The 14,806-nt window shown below is 42.9% G+C and overlaps 1 protein-coding gene across 1 annotated transcript; it reads right to left on the bottom strand.

The window, feature by feature from the left end:
• Nucleotides 1-12,183: 12,183 nt before the first annotated feature.
• On the bottom strand, nt 12,184-14,251 carry LOC129696371 (fatty acid-binding protein, liver-like). The gene is made up of 4 exons (XM_055634221.1): nt 14,096-14,251; nt 13,435-13,607; nt 13,253-13,354; nt 12,184-13,020 (listed from the first exon to the last, which is right to left on the bottom strand). The coding sequence occupies exons 1-4, from the start codon at nt 14,166-14,168 to the stop codon at nt 12,964-12,966; spliced, it is 405 nt and encodes a 134-aa protein (XP_055490196.1). The 5' UTR covers nt 14,169-14,251; the 3' UTR covers nt 12,184-12,963.
• Between the last annotated feature and the right edge of the window lie 555 nt (nt 14,252-14,806).

Below are 14,806 nucleotides of genomic sequence, written 5' to 3'. Positions count from 1 at the left end.
AAAAGGAATAGGTGACGTTTGGGGTCGGAACCCAATTTAAGACTGAATTCATTAGTTCTAATCGCAGTTATGAAAAAAAGCCACCAATTTCAATCTGACTGTGTATGTGTGGAAATAGCTTGTGGTGGCAATGTCAGGGAGACCGAGCCGGGTGGATTCAAAAATCAGGTTAGGTTGAGTGGGTTAACATAGAAACATAGAAAATACGTACAGGAGTAGGCCATTCGGCATTTGAGCCAGCACTGCCATTCAATATGATTATGGCAAATCATCCCGAATCAGAACCTTGTACCAGCTTTTTTGCCATATCCCTTGATAGCGTTAGCCCTAAGAGCTATACCTAATTCTCTCTGTTTAATACATGCAGTAGGACCTCATTGCTCCTATACTCAAATCCTCTCGCTATGAAGGCCAATATGCCATTTGCTTTCTTCACAGCCTGCTGTACCTGCATGCTTACTTTTAGTGACTGATGCACAAGGACACCTAGGTCTCGTTGCACCTTCCCTTTTCCTAATCTGACACCATTCAGATAATAATCTGCCTTCTTGTTCTTGCCACCAAAGTTGATAAACTCACATTTATCCACATTATACTACATCTGCCATGCATCTGCCACTCACCTAACTTATCCCAGTCACCCTATAGCCTCATAGCATCCTCCTCGCCGCTCACAGTGTCATCCAGTTTTGTATCACCTGAAAACTTGGAGCTGTTACATTTAATTTCCTCGTCTAAATCGTTAATATATATTGTAAATAACTGGGGTCCCAGTACTCCTTGTGGCACCCCACTACTCATTGCCTGCCATTCGGAAAAGGATCTGTTAATTCCTACTCTTTGCTTCCTGTCTGCCAACTAGTTCTCTATCCATGTCAATACCCTACCCCCAATACCATATGCTCTAATTTTACACACTAATCTCTTTTATGGGACCTTGTCAAAGGTTTTTTTAAAGTCCAGATACACCACATCCACTGGCTCTTCCTTATCCGTTCTACTTGTTACATCCTCAAAAAATTCCAGAAGATTAGTCAAACATATGATTCCCCCATAAATCCATGCTAACTTTGACCGATCCTGTCACTGCCTTCCAAATGCGCTGCTATTACATCTTTAATAATCGACTCAAGCATCTTCCCCACTACCGATGTCAGACTAACTGGTCTATAATTCCCTGTTTTCTCTCTCCCTCCTTTCATAAAAAGTGGGATTACATTAGCTATCCTCCAGTCCACAGGAACTGATCCAGAGTCTATAGAATATTGGAAAATAATCACCAATGCATCCACGATTTCTAGGGCCACCTTCTTGAGTACTCTGGGATACAGACCATCAGGCCCTGAGGATGTATCTGTCTTCAGTCCCAACTGTTTACCTAACACCATTTCTTGACATGTGAATTTCCTTCAGTTCCTCCTTCCCACTAGGTCCTCAGTCCCATAGTATTTCTGGGAGATTGTTTGTGTCTTCCTTAGTGAAGACAGAACCAAAGTACTGGTCTGCTTTTTCCTCGATTTCCATTATAAATTCACCTGTTTCTGACTGTAAGGGACCTACATTTCTCTTCACTAATCTTTTCCTCTTCACATATCTAAAGAAGCTTTTACAGTCAGTTTTTATATTCCCCACAAGCTTTCTTTCATGCTCCATTTTCCCCCTCTTAAGGAACCCCTTTGTCCTCTGTTGAATTCTAAAACTTCTGCCAGTCCTCTGGTTTGCTGCTTCCCATGACCAATTTATATGCCTCTTCTATGGATTTAACACTATCCTTAATTTCCCTCGTTAGCCACGGTTTAGCCGCCTTCCCTTTTTATTTTTACGCCAAACAGGGATGAACAATTGTTGTAATTCATCCATGCGATCTTTACATCCTTGCCATTGCTTATCCACCATCAACCCTTTAAGTTTCATTTGCTAGTCTATCCGAGCCAATTCCCGTCTCATACCATCAAAGTCACCTTTCTTTAAGTTCAGGACTCTTGCCTCTGAATTAACTGTCACTCTCCATTTTAATGCACAATTAATTAATGCAGGGCTGCGATCAGTCCGGGTTCATTGTCATAAGGTGAGAGTACCGGGCAGACATTGAAAGATACTCAGACCCCAGCACACACTTAATCTAGACGCAAAATGCTGGAGTAACTCAGTGGGTTAGGCAGCATCTCTGGAGAAACAGGATGGGTTATCCTTTTAATCCAGAGATGCTGCCTGCCCCGTTGAGTTACTCCGGCACTTTGTGTCTATCTTAAGTGTCTTCCAATGTTGTGTGCTGGGGTCCTAGTCTGGGAATTGCAATCTCAACCTTATCACGAGGAGATGAGGGTGAAACTACTGCCCAAAGTAATACCTATGTTACAAATAAAATCTGTAGGAAATATTATATAATTTGTACATATACAAATCATATATACTGTATGAGGGCAGAACAGCAGTCGTGGAGCTGGTAGAGCTGCTAACTCACAGCAGCAGAGACGTAAGTGTGATCCTGACCTTTGGTGCTGCTTGGTGTGGAATTTGCCAGGAGGAAATGTCAGTGAAGAGATCTGCAGCCAGGGACTATTCGGAACAGTTCCTGGCAGTGCCTCAGGAGTAAAGATGTGAGAATGCAGGATCGTTAATCTGAGCTCTGGTTCTGAAGAAGGGTCTTTGACCTGAAATGTTAACTCTGTTTATCTTTCCAACACGTGACACGCTAACTGTTTCCAGCTTTTTCTTTTCTGTTTATATTTCAGATTTCCAGCATTTACAGGCATTTTTTTGCGTTTCCTTCACTGGCCACCAGTGATGTGGAGGGAAACCAGGAGGGATTGTAGGTTTGGAGGTCGGATGTCAGCTATTTATTGGAGATTAATTCTAACCCTCCTGCTTGACAAGCAATTGTATGAATCACTGCCCACTGTTTCATTTGGAGATACAGTGTTGAAATAGGCCCGTTGACCTACCGAGCCCGTGCCAATCAACGATCACCTGTACCCTGGTTTTATGTTATCCAGCTTTGGCATACTCATGTCAAAAGGAGTAGAATTAGGCCATTCGGCCCTTCAAGTCAACTTTGCCATTCAATCATGGCTGATCTAGCTCTCCCTCCTAACCCCATTCTCCAGCCTTCTCCCATAACCTCTGACACACGTACTAATCCAGAATCAATCTATCTCTGCTTTAAGAATATCCACAGACTTAGCCTTCACAGTCTTCTGTGCAAAGAATGCCACAGATTCACCATTGTCCATATAACTAAGGAGAAACTAACTAGGGAAAAAATAACGAGGGACAATTTACAGAAACCAATTAACCTACAAGCTTGCATGTCTTAGGAATGTGGGAGGAAACTGGAGCACCCAATGAAACCCCACACGGTCACAGAGAGAATGTACCAACTCCATACAGACAGGACCCATTGTCAGGATCAAAGCCGAGACTCTAGCGCTGTAAGGCAGTAAGTCTACCTCTGCACCACCATGCTGTTGTCTATGGCATTGCTAATATTGTATCACCTTGAACCTCATCTCCCATTCCCCATGTAGAATAAGCTGCAATTTCTTATCTCGTGTGTCATTGCAAACTACGATATCTAACAATGACTTCAGTTCAGTTTAGTTCATTGTCATTGTGTACCGAGGTACAGTGAAAAGCTTTTTGTTGCGTGCTAACCAGTCAGCAGAAAGACAATACATGATTACAATCGATCCATTTACAGTGTAGAGATATGTGATAGGGAATAGTGCAAGGTAAAGCCAGCAAAGTCCGATCAAGGATAGTCAGAGGGTCATCAAAAATATAGATAGTAGTTCAGCACTGCTCTATGGTTGTGGTAAGATGGTTCAGTTGCCTGACAAGAACTGGGTAGAAACTGTCCCTGAATCTGGTGGTGTGCGTTTTCACACTTCTATACCTTTTGACTGATGGGAGAGGGGAGAAGAGGGAGTGGCAAGGGTACGATTCATCTTTGATTAGGCTGCTGGCCTTGCTGAGGCAGCGTGAGGTATAAATGGAGTTAATAGAATTTGATTATTATTAGAATGGATTTGATTATTCTCATTAAAAATGTTAGTTTGTATTAGTTGAGTATATACAGTAAATCCCATGGATGGAGCAGACAATGACACATGCTATATGTGTTTTTGTTGCAGTTTTTACGGGATTTTGCAGTTTTGTCTGCATCATCTTGTTGTTTCCACATATTTTCCATGTCAATCTGGGCCTTACTCCATCTCTAGTTCTTTTCTGAAGATAGGCACAAAAAGCTGGAGTAACTCAGCAGGTCAGGCAGCATCTCTGGAGAAACGGTGGTGCAGCAGTAGGGTTGCTGCCTTACAGCGTCAGAGACCCGGGTTCGATCCTGACCACAAGTGCCGACTGTACGGAGTTTGTGCCCATGAAGCGGTTTCCTCCACGTTCCAAAGACTGTACAGATGTGTAGGTTAATTGCTTTCAGTAAAGTTATAAATTGTCTGGGATGTGGGAGTGTGTGTGGGATTGTGTGAGGATCACTGGCCAATGGACTGAAGGGCCTGTTTTCATGCTATATCTCTAAACTAAAAACTAAACTAAAAGGAATAGGTGATGTTTCGGATTGAGACATTCTTCAGACTGAGTCAGAGGAAAACTCAAGGTATGAAAAGATACAGAAGCTGCACCTTTTGTGTCTGCCATTTTGGGCCAGTCTTTGGTGTAAATCAGCATCTTCAGTTCCTATCCACACCTCTAGCTCTCTGTTCCTTGAACTCTCACCAGCATACTCCCTCGGACAAGTACAGACTTTCCACTGGGAAAACTTTGACCCATTTCATCAATTTGTCTATTGGCACAATGATCATGTTTGCAGCCAGTGACCACCGCAGAGATGAAGCAATGAATTTTATTTGAATGTGGTCCAAGGTCCAGGAAGTGGCAGTGAACTCTCCATTAGGGCAAGGTTCATCAGTGCTGGGATCCTGTTGCATGCATATGAGATATCTATGAATATGATCTGCAAATTCCTTCTCATAAGCAGAATACCATGGGTCAACAGGACATATTTTCAGGGTGAGGCATAGTAAATAACACCCACCAATCGCAGGTTAAATGGTTCTCTCCCCGTAAATTATGTGAGAAAGTTTCTTGTTCATAAGTGATAGGAGAAAAATTAGGCCACTCGACCCATCAAGTCTACTCCACCATTCAATCATGGTTGATCAATCTCTCCCTCCTATACCCATTTTCCTGCTTGCTCCTCACAACCGCTGATAAAAATTGAGTGGTGGCTGTATTTATTGTCTGAAATAGGCAAGGGAGTGATCGCTCAGAAACAGCATATGGTTCATATGTTCTCTTTTTAGACTTTAGAGCAACAGAGCGGAAACAGGCCCTTCGCTCCACCGAGTCCATACCGACCCTGTACCCTAGCACTATCTTACACTACCCATTTTACTAACGTACATCTCAATTCAATTCAATTCAATTCAACTTTAATGTCATTGCACAAATTCAAGTATGGGTACAACGAAATGCAGTTTAGCGTCAGTCCGTAGTATAGTGCAATATAGAAATAAAAATACAGAATAATCAAACAATGTGGAGAAATCTATCGGCGGGACTCCGAGTTCAGCAATGTGATGGTATTATTGTAGAAGCTGTTCCTCATCCTACTGATACGAGACCTGAGGCTCCTGTACCGCCTCCCTGATGGGAGGAGGGCAAACAGTCCATGGTTGGGGTCTTTAATGATCTTCCCGGCCCGTCTCAGACACCGTTTTCGGTGGAGGGCATCCATGGCAGGGAGCGGGGCACCGATGATGTACTGCGCGGTTTTCACCACCCGTTGTAGTGCCTTCCTGTCCGCTATGGTGCAACTACTGTACCATACCGTGAAGCAGGTGGTCAGGATGCTTTCGATGGTACAGTGGTAAAAGTTGGTCAAGATCTGGGGGGACAGGTGGGCTTTCTTGAGCCTCCTCAGGAAGTAAAGGCGCTGCTGCGCCTTTTTGATCAGCTTGGAGGTGTTGAGGGACCAGGACAGATCCTCCGAGATGTGTACCCCGAGGAATTGGTAGTTGGAGACGCGCTCCACCTTGGTCCCATTTATATGGATGGGGGTATGTCTGCCCCCTCTGATCTTCCTGAAGTCAACAATAATTTCCTTCGTCTTCTTGGAGTTGAGGACAAGGTTATTGTTGGCACACCAGGTTGTCAGGTGCTGGACCTCATCCCTGTAAGCTGACTCATCGTTGTCGCTGATCAGTCCTACTACCGTGGTGTCGTCGGCAAACTTAATGATGGCGTTGGTGCCATTCTTAGAGATGCAGTCGTGGGTGAAGAGGGAGTAGAGGAGAGGGCTGAGCACACAGCCTTGAGGCACGCCGGTGTTCAGTGTTATAGTGGAGGAGGTGAGGTTGTTGACCCTAACAGACTGCGGTCTGTTGGCGAGGAAATCCAGTGTCCAATTGCAGAGGGAGGTGGAGATGCCAAGTCCGCTGAGGTGATCAAGCTGGCGGGGATGACAGTGTTAAAGGCGGAGCTGAAATCAATGAACAATGCAACTAAATTTTCCATCTTCCATCCTTCCCATGAGCATCGAGGTAAACCCATTCATCTGAACACGAGGGTCCTGCTATAATATTTTATTTGATCTCCAATTCAAAAACACACTTCCTGCCTCACCCACGTCCTGAGGGACTTAATCCCGTCGGCATTTGCGTGCCAACATGTCTATACCAGCTCCTATTCTTTTACCTACGAACATCACCTTGCCATCAGAGTAGAACTAACTTCTTCTGGCTAACTCACAGGTTTGGAGTAACAGAGTTTATTGACTCACAAGGATATGACACTTACCATAAGTATCACAATAATTACAAAACAGATTGATTGGCACATATTGAATTGGTTCTTGGTTTCTTGGTCCTCCAAAATATTCCAAATGGAATTTAAACTAGAGGTGATGGAGGGAGGACTTAAGCCAGAAAGGGTTTTTGGGAAGAAAGAGCTACCTTAAATTTAGTTGCATCTGGTTGGGTAACTATGGTTATTGCCTGTAATGGAATGTTACGGCGGCAGGCGCGGGCACACCGCGACGCCCTGTGTCTCCCTTTCAAGGGAGATGCTAAAAATGCATTTCGTTGTCTCTGTACTGTACACTGACAATGACAATAAATTGAATCATTTCAATCATTTCATTTTATGGTAGGGTGGAGATTATTTCATGCTTTAATTATGCGGGGGAAGAACAAATTGCTGTATACATCTGACTTGGTTGCTGGAATCACAAAATTGGATCGAATGCCCTCGTCGGCTCCTAATTAGTTTGGGTTTGGTGTAGGTCTTGTAATCTATGTCAAGCTGACCATTTAACATTTTGTAAAAACAGGTCAAACGGTGAGCTTCACGTCTGTCTTGGAGAGGGTTCCACCCCAGAGAATTCAGAAGTTTGGTAACACTCGCTTCTCTCTCATAGGTGTTCGTAACAAATCGAGCTGCATGTCTTTGGCCACGTTCGATGGAAGAAATGTTTTTATTTGTGTATGGGTCCCACGCTGCAACTGCATAGTCCAAATGAGGTCTAACGAGGGTGAAGTATAGCTTCTCCTTGACAGAAGTTGAACAATGATGAAAGTTGCACCTCAGAAAATTTAGGACACCTGTTGCTTTCACCGTTGCATGATGAGTCTGACCATTCCAGCGCAGATCATTCTGCAATTTGATGCGAAGATACTTTGTTTGTTTGGATTCTTCAAGTGCGGCATCAAGTATATTGTAAGGTGTTTCGCCTGGATTCCTCTTTCTGGAAACACGCATAGTTTCACATTTGGAAGGGTTGAACTGCATGCCCCATTGTTGTGACCGCTCAACCATAGTATCGAGATCCTTTTGGAGAGCATCTTCATCATCAGCTGACTTAATTGGATGGTACAGCAAACAATCATCAGCGAATAGTCTGGTCATACTTGCGACTTTTTCATGGATGTCATTTGTGTAAAGCAAAAACAGATGTGGGCCAAGTACTGTGCCCTGAGGTGTACCACTCAACACTGGATGCCAATTGGAGCTCTTTCCGTTCACATACACACACGCTGAAGATGTTTTGTCAGGAAACTGGAAATCCATCGTTTCGTGTTGGAACGAATACCATAGAAGTCAAGCTTCCGAAGCAGTCTCTGGTGTGGGATGACATCAAATGCTTTAGAAAAGTCCAGCACAACTAAATCTGTGATGAATGTGATCATCAAGGTGCTTGGACAGGTCATTTGTCGTCAGGATAAGGTGAGACTCACATGATCTATGCCTCCTAAATGCATGTTGGTTGTCAGCAGGAATGTTATGTTTGCTCACGTGTCGCATCAGATTACTATCAATTAAATGCTCCAGCAGTTTGCAGCAAGTACTTGTTAATGAAACAGGACGATAATTCGCTGGGTTGGTGGTTGAACCCTTCTTAAAGAGAGGAGTGATGTTAGCCTTCCTCCAATCCAGCAGAACATCACCCGAGTCAAGTGATTGTTGGAAAATGAACTGCAAAACTGGAGCCAGTTCTTCGGCCACGATCTTGAGGGCTTGAGGGCTGTTCAAGAAGTGAGCAGTATACCGTCTCAGAGTTATTCTTGGTAGCGGTGGTCTTCTGAGTTCTTAATAGCGCTGTCTTCATCGTCGACTGATCAATATGCAAAGCCAAAGCAAGCCAACATTAAGGCTGACATTAGCTCAACTTCATAGAGTTCTGTTAGCTGCCTACTTTTCCACCCTATTCCAATGTCCTGACTGTATTAATTAATTAGCAGAATTTGAGTCCAGGAGGATGAGGGGGAGTTGGAAAGTGCAGGGAGGATTTACAAGGATGTTGCCAGGACTCGAGAGCCTGAGATACAGGGAGAGGTTGAGCAGGCTAGGACTTCATTCCTTGGAATGCAGGAGGATGAGGGTTGATCACAAAGAGGAATACAAGACCGAGAATTAGATATGGTAAACGCAATATTTTACCTCGAGTAAGGGATCAAGAAACAGATAACATAGGTTTAAGTTGAGGGGGGGGATAGATTTAATCAGAGGGGCATCTTTTTTTGTACACAAAGTGTGGTAGGTATATGGCAACCAGTGCCAGAGGAGGTAGTGCCAGAGGAGATAGTGCCAGAGGAGATAGTGCCAGAGGAGATAGTTGAAACAGGTACTATCACACCATTTACAATATATTTTGGCAGATTCAGGAATAGGATAGGTTTAAGGATAAGGGTCAAACGTAGGCAGGTGGGACTAGTGCAGATTGGGCATGTTGATCAGTGCTCGCAAGTTGGGCCAAAGGGCCTGTTTCCATGCCTACGGAGTTAAGGGAGTCTGAAGAAGGGTCCCGACTCGAAACATCATCTATCCATGCAGACAGGACTAGTGTAGATGGGGAATGTTGGTTAGCATGGGCATGCTGGGCCAAAGGGCCTGTGTACTGCGTAAGATATGGTGATTACAGCATTAACTACAGCAAACAGCATCAAAACAACAACTAAGGGCATCAAAGTTACAGTGAGAAGGCAGGAGAACAGTGTTGAGAAAAACATAGATAAGCCATGATTGAATGGCAGAGTAGACTCAATGGGCTGAATGGCTCCTCTGCCTTATGGCCTTATTTGCCTATCTTGGGGCTAACCAAATCAAGGGATATAGGGAGAAAGCAGGAATGGTATACGGATTTTGGATGATCAGCCATTATCATATTGAATGGCAGTGCTGGCTCAAAGGGCCAAATGGCTATTTTCTATACTCTGCTATAATGGTAAATCATACTTCCAATGCAATCAGTGCATGATACAGGAGTCTGTAGTCCTGCCAGTTATAAATGGTGGCAAACAAACAAGACAATGGAGAAGATAGTTCCTGGTGCATCTCCGTGCCTCTTATACCAAAGCCAACTGAAGATTCAGAACGGTACCAACTAGAAACACCACTGATCCATGCCCTCCAGAGATGCGGCCCAACTTGCTAATTTTCATTTTGTTTTACTGAAGATTCAGCTAGAAGTGCCAAGTGAACAACCCCTTGACTTTCCTTCATACAGCCTCTGCATCACAGAAGTCTGCCAACAGATAGTCCATTTTGGAAAAAAGTATTACATGGAACTGGTAGAATACAATAAAAGTAAATGAGACTAGGCAAAATACTGAGTGGAGTACTGAAGATGTCACTCCACAACTAGTCACATTTCTGACTAAACCAGGGTACAGTATAGCAACAGCATTGATCCACAAAGAAAATTGCAGACATGCCCCACGCACAAAAGCAGGATAAATTGCTATGCAAATATGTCTGCACTTAAAGGTGGAAAGCATCGTTAATGGAAGACATTATTGATGTTCACTGGAATTTAGAAGGATGACAGGGCATCTTATAGAAACATAAAATTCTTAACGGATTGGACAGGCTAGATGCAAGAAAAATGTTCCCGATGTTGGGGGCGTCTTGACCCAGGAGGTCATAGTTTTAGAATAAAAAGTAGGCCATTTAGAACTGAGATGAGGACAAACTTTTCTACCCAGAGAGTTGTGAATCTGTGGAATTCTCTGCCTCAGAAGGCAGTGGAGACTCATTCATTCTTAAGGCTAAAGGAATCAAGGGATATGGGGAAAAGGCAGGATTGGGGTACTAATTTTAGATGATAACCATGATTATATTGAATGGCAGTGCTGGCTCAAAGGGCTGAATGCACCTATTTTCTATGTTTCTATTGAAGATAGACACAAAATGCTGGAGTAACTCAATGGGTCAGGCAGTATCTCTGGAGAAAAGGAATGGGCGTCGTTTTGGGTTGAGACCCTTTTTTTTTTAAACTTATTCCAGCATTTTGTGTCTACCTTCAATTTAAACAAGCTTCTGCAGTTCTTTCCTACATATTCTATGATTCTTTGTTTAATAATGCCTTTTGTGACATGGGCCTGTCCCACTTAGACAACCAATAGTGACTAAGCTGTCGCCACATGGTTGCCGGGGTTTCGCCTGTGAGTAGTCTCCTCAGTCGCCGCTGGATTTTCAACATGTTGAACATTTTTCAGAGACAGTCGGCGACAGTGTGTTTGACGCCGATGAGCGTAGCTTGACTGCTCCTGCCGTAGGTGCTGTCGTAGTTTTCGCCAAGTCAACGCAAGTTGTCGCCGGTGCCGACTTCATTTTTTTTTGTTCTTATAGTAATGATTCTATTTCAAATTTTATGTCGAATGGGGGGGGTCCAGTCGCCGGTTTCTCGGTGACCTGCTATGACCATGGCAGTCGCCTAAAAATAGCCGAAGTGGGACAGGCCCATTACTCACCAATAGCCTCCAATTCTCAATGAGTTTCAACAAGACTGTTCCACTCTACACAAGAGACTGGATATCTTGAAGGTAGCATTTACATGTGTTATCGAAGTAAAATTAAAATAAAAAGGAATTTGGAATTTAGAAATCCTACAGGCTGGAATTGCATCCTGTACAAAAGATGTTGTTACAAAGTGGTTTAATTGTCACTCCCCCCCCCCCCCCCCCCCCATCCCCACAAAAAAAAGGTGAACAACATTGCATTTCAGACAGAAATAAATTAAATGGGAATTGTTAGTGACGATAGTTGTAGCAGACTACCAATTATTGTCCAAAGACAAGCCTTACAGCATGAAGAATAAATTCCACGATTACCATCAAAGTAGAGCCATAATTATCAACTACAACAAGGCCGATTTTGCCTGAACAGGACATTTAACATTGAAGTTTAATTTTAAATTAGTTAGTAGGAAACGTTCATAAGTTCATACGTGATAGGAGCAGAATTAAGCCATTCAGCCCATTAAGTCCACTCCACCATTCAATAATGGCTGAATTATCTTTCCCTCTTCCCATTCTCCTGCCTTCACCCCATAACCCCTTACACCTGCACTAATGAAGAATGTATCCATCTCTACCTTAAAAATATCAATTCTTGGCCTCCACAGTCTTCTGTGGAAACGTGCTGCATTTTACATTCTGTCACTAACCACCCAAGTCAACCAAGATGTCCCATCTGCCTACATTTGGCTCTTATTTCCCTCTAAACCTTTCCCATCCATGTACCTCTCCAAATGAACATGCAGAGATAGAGATATAGATAAAGATATAGATATTTCAGATTTAAATTAATACATTGGGTATTTAAATGTTCTCCTTGATCCTAGAGATTGATCAATGAAGACAAAATGCTCTAAACAAGAAGCAGATGAACCTTGCTTTTACACCATTTTATTAAGGCTGCACAAATTTGGCTTTTTTTTGCACTGTTTGTATACAGGACCATTCTTTTTGCTCAATTTATATTGGCTGCATAACTTCCATAATACTGAAGATTTGTATAGTTTCACCAGCAACTGTAGAGATTATTTTAGGCAGGCCAGCAACAGTATAAACAGTGAGCAACTTATAATTGTATTATTAAACATGTACATGGTAATAAAATAATTAATTATTAACAGGCTAAATAGTTGACATGTTAATTGCTCACTGTCGAGTAAAATTTGTATAATCGTGTACATTTGGGAAAACCTTGCATAGACTTGGTTAGCAATTGTGTCTGCACCATTTCCCCCAGAATTGAAATTTTCCATGTTACTTCACTCAATGCCCAAAATTAACTTTTTTTGGTTCCTGTGAAAGCTGACAATTGCAAATTGCCATAATACTCATAACACTTTGATCATGCAAATCCATGCCAGATCACACTCATTCAAGAGAAGTGTTTAACATTTCCACAATTCCATCAGGGAATGCATAGTTATATTATTTCAAGTAATTAAAAAAAATCCCAATATAACCCATGCAAGAATTTTTCTTCCACCCCCCCCCCCCCTCCCTCCCCCTCCCCGAGTGCCAGGGTTACAAAATTTAACCAAAAGTGCAATGAAAAAGAACAGTCCTAGTTATACAAAATTCTGAAAGAAACTCCAGTAGAAAAAGCAGCAAGTGAAATTCACAGAAAAGAGCCAGTCCGGTTCCTTGTTCCAGATCAACATTTTGATCTCCGATAGATTCTTGTACACACGACATCCCCCATGGTGCAGGTCTGATTTACAAAGGACACAAGAATCAGTTATACGGATACATAATGATAAGTCCATCACAGCATTAAATGGCAACATTTATTTTCCGTTTTAGATTATTTGATTCACTACCAATGCACTTATTGACACTTATGCTAAACATGCAATTAAAAAAATTGATTAAGCAAAAAATAAATTACCATAAAAAATGTTTCAATACCAATTTACCTAACTAAACGCGTGTAGATAGCTTACCAATATTAGTTTTCCGTCCTTCAGTTCTCTATCGAGCGTCGTTTCTTTTCCTTCCCACCGTTGAGTTTGAACCATTTTTCCTTTATCCATTGTCACCGTGGTCTGTGAAAGAGAGACATTGATGTCAAGGAAGTCGGGGGTACCGGGCAAAATTGCAACGCAAGGGGCTGCTGTTCACGCACCTTGGTGTTCCTGTTGTCAGCGGTGGTCTCGTCAAATTCCTCGCCCAGTTTGAAAATAATCTTTGTGCTTTTCATCGTGCTGTCGGTCGCTAACGTGATGGTGTCGCCGTCCTTTGAGATTGTGGTGGTGGGGCTGGCTATTTTAGCGAAGTTCCTCAGTGCCAACCCCACCCCTGAAAAGAAAGGCAATTGACATTAATTTTAAAAGAAACAAATATTCTTGCCAGTGTGGGAAGAGGGAGGGGGGGTTACAACATCGTTTCACCAGGCGCATTCATTGCTTTATTGATTTAGTATCTCCCGCACGTTACAGGGCGAGGGGATTCGAAATGGGATTTCAGGCATGTTTCAGAAACCACACGCCCATTCATCTGTTCTACATTAAGTGGATGGAATTACTCAAGCAGAATTACTACAAAAAAAATGCAATTCCTCCCATTATCCCAGTCGGGCGAAGTCGGTCGGATTTCTTTTTTGCATCGCCCACGATTTCATCTGAGCGATTTACTGGACCAGTACACACACACACACACACACACACAGCCAGCCAGCCACGCTAAAACCGGCACAGCGAGGAGCAAGCAGTCTGGCTACAAGCACTGGACGGGAGCGGTGAAATAAAAGGGTGCATGAATTATAGACTTAAGAGCAGAATTCCCACCTAATTTCGCCAGATAGCTATCAAATTTATCGCTGCTCTCTAATTCCCATTTTCCTATAAACACGTCGACCATTTTCGCTGTTGGATTCCACCACCGACCCGCTAAGTCTCCGCTGGGGAAAAAAAAACCGTCTGTGCGGCGACAGCAGCGGCTCGGCGGCTTTTAAACCCAGAACCACGTGCATAAGAAAACCCACTCACACCAATCCAATGCGGGGACGTCAGGGGATCAGCGGGGTAAATGCAAAAGCAAGGAAAGCTTAAAAATATGAGGAGTGATCACAAATGTTAACTCAAGGATAGTCAATAAGGACGGACACACACACACACTCTCTTCCTTCCTCCCTCCTTCCCTCTCTATCTCTATCTCCCCCCTCACACACACATACACATTCTCTCATTCATGCACACTCTCACACTCTCATACACAAAACACATATGTGCACACACTTGTGTATACAATGGTAACTGTAACTTTAAGTATTAAGTACGAGAATGGTCATGTGATATATTCAATATCTTATCACATCAGTCTGGTGAATATGTGTTAGTATGCGCAGTGTACTTTTGTGAAATAAAAAAGATCCACACTGGCAACAGCGTGTACTGAAAACCTGTACTTGTTTCTATCTACATGCTGAAGCCGTCATATCTTACAACATTCTCACACACACTCGCATACATACACACTCACGCACTCACACTCATATA

This window comes from Leucoraja erinacea, chromosome 4, assembly GCF_028641065.1.
Source record: "Leucoraja erinacea ecotype New England chromosome 4, Leri_hhj_1, whole genome shotgun sequence".
Lineage (NCBI taxonomy): Eukaryota > Metazoa > Chordata > Chondrichthyes > Rajiformes > Rajidae > Leucoraja > Leucoraja erinaceus.
This window is presented reverse-complemented; position numbering and strand designations above follow the sequence as displayed.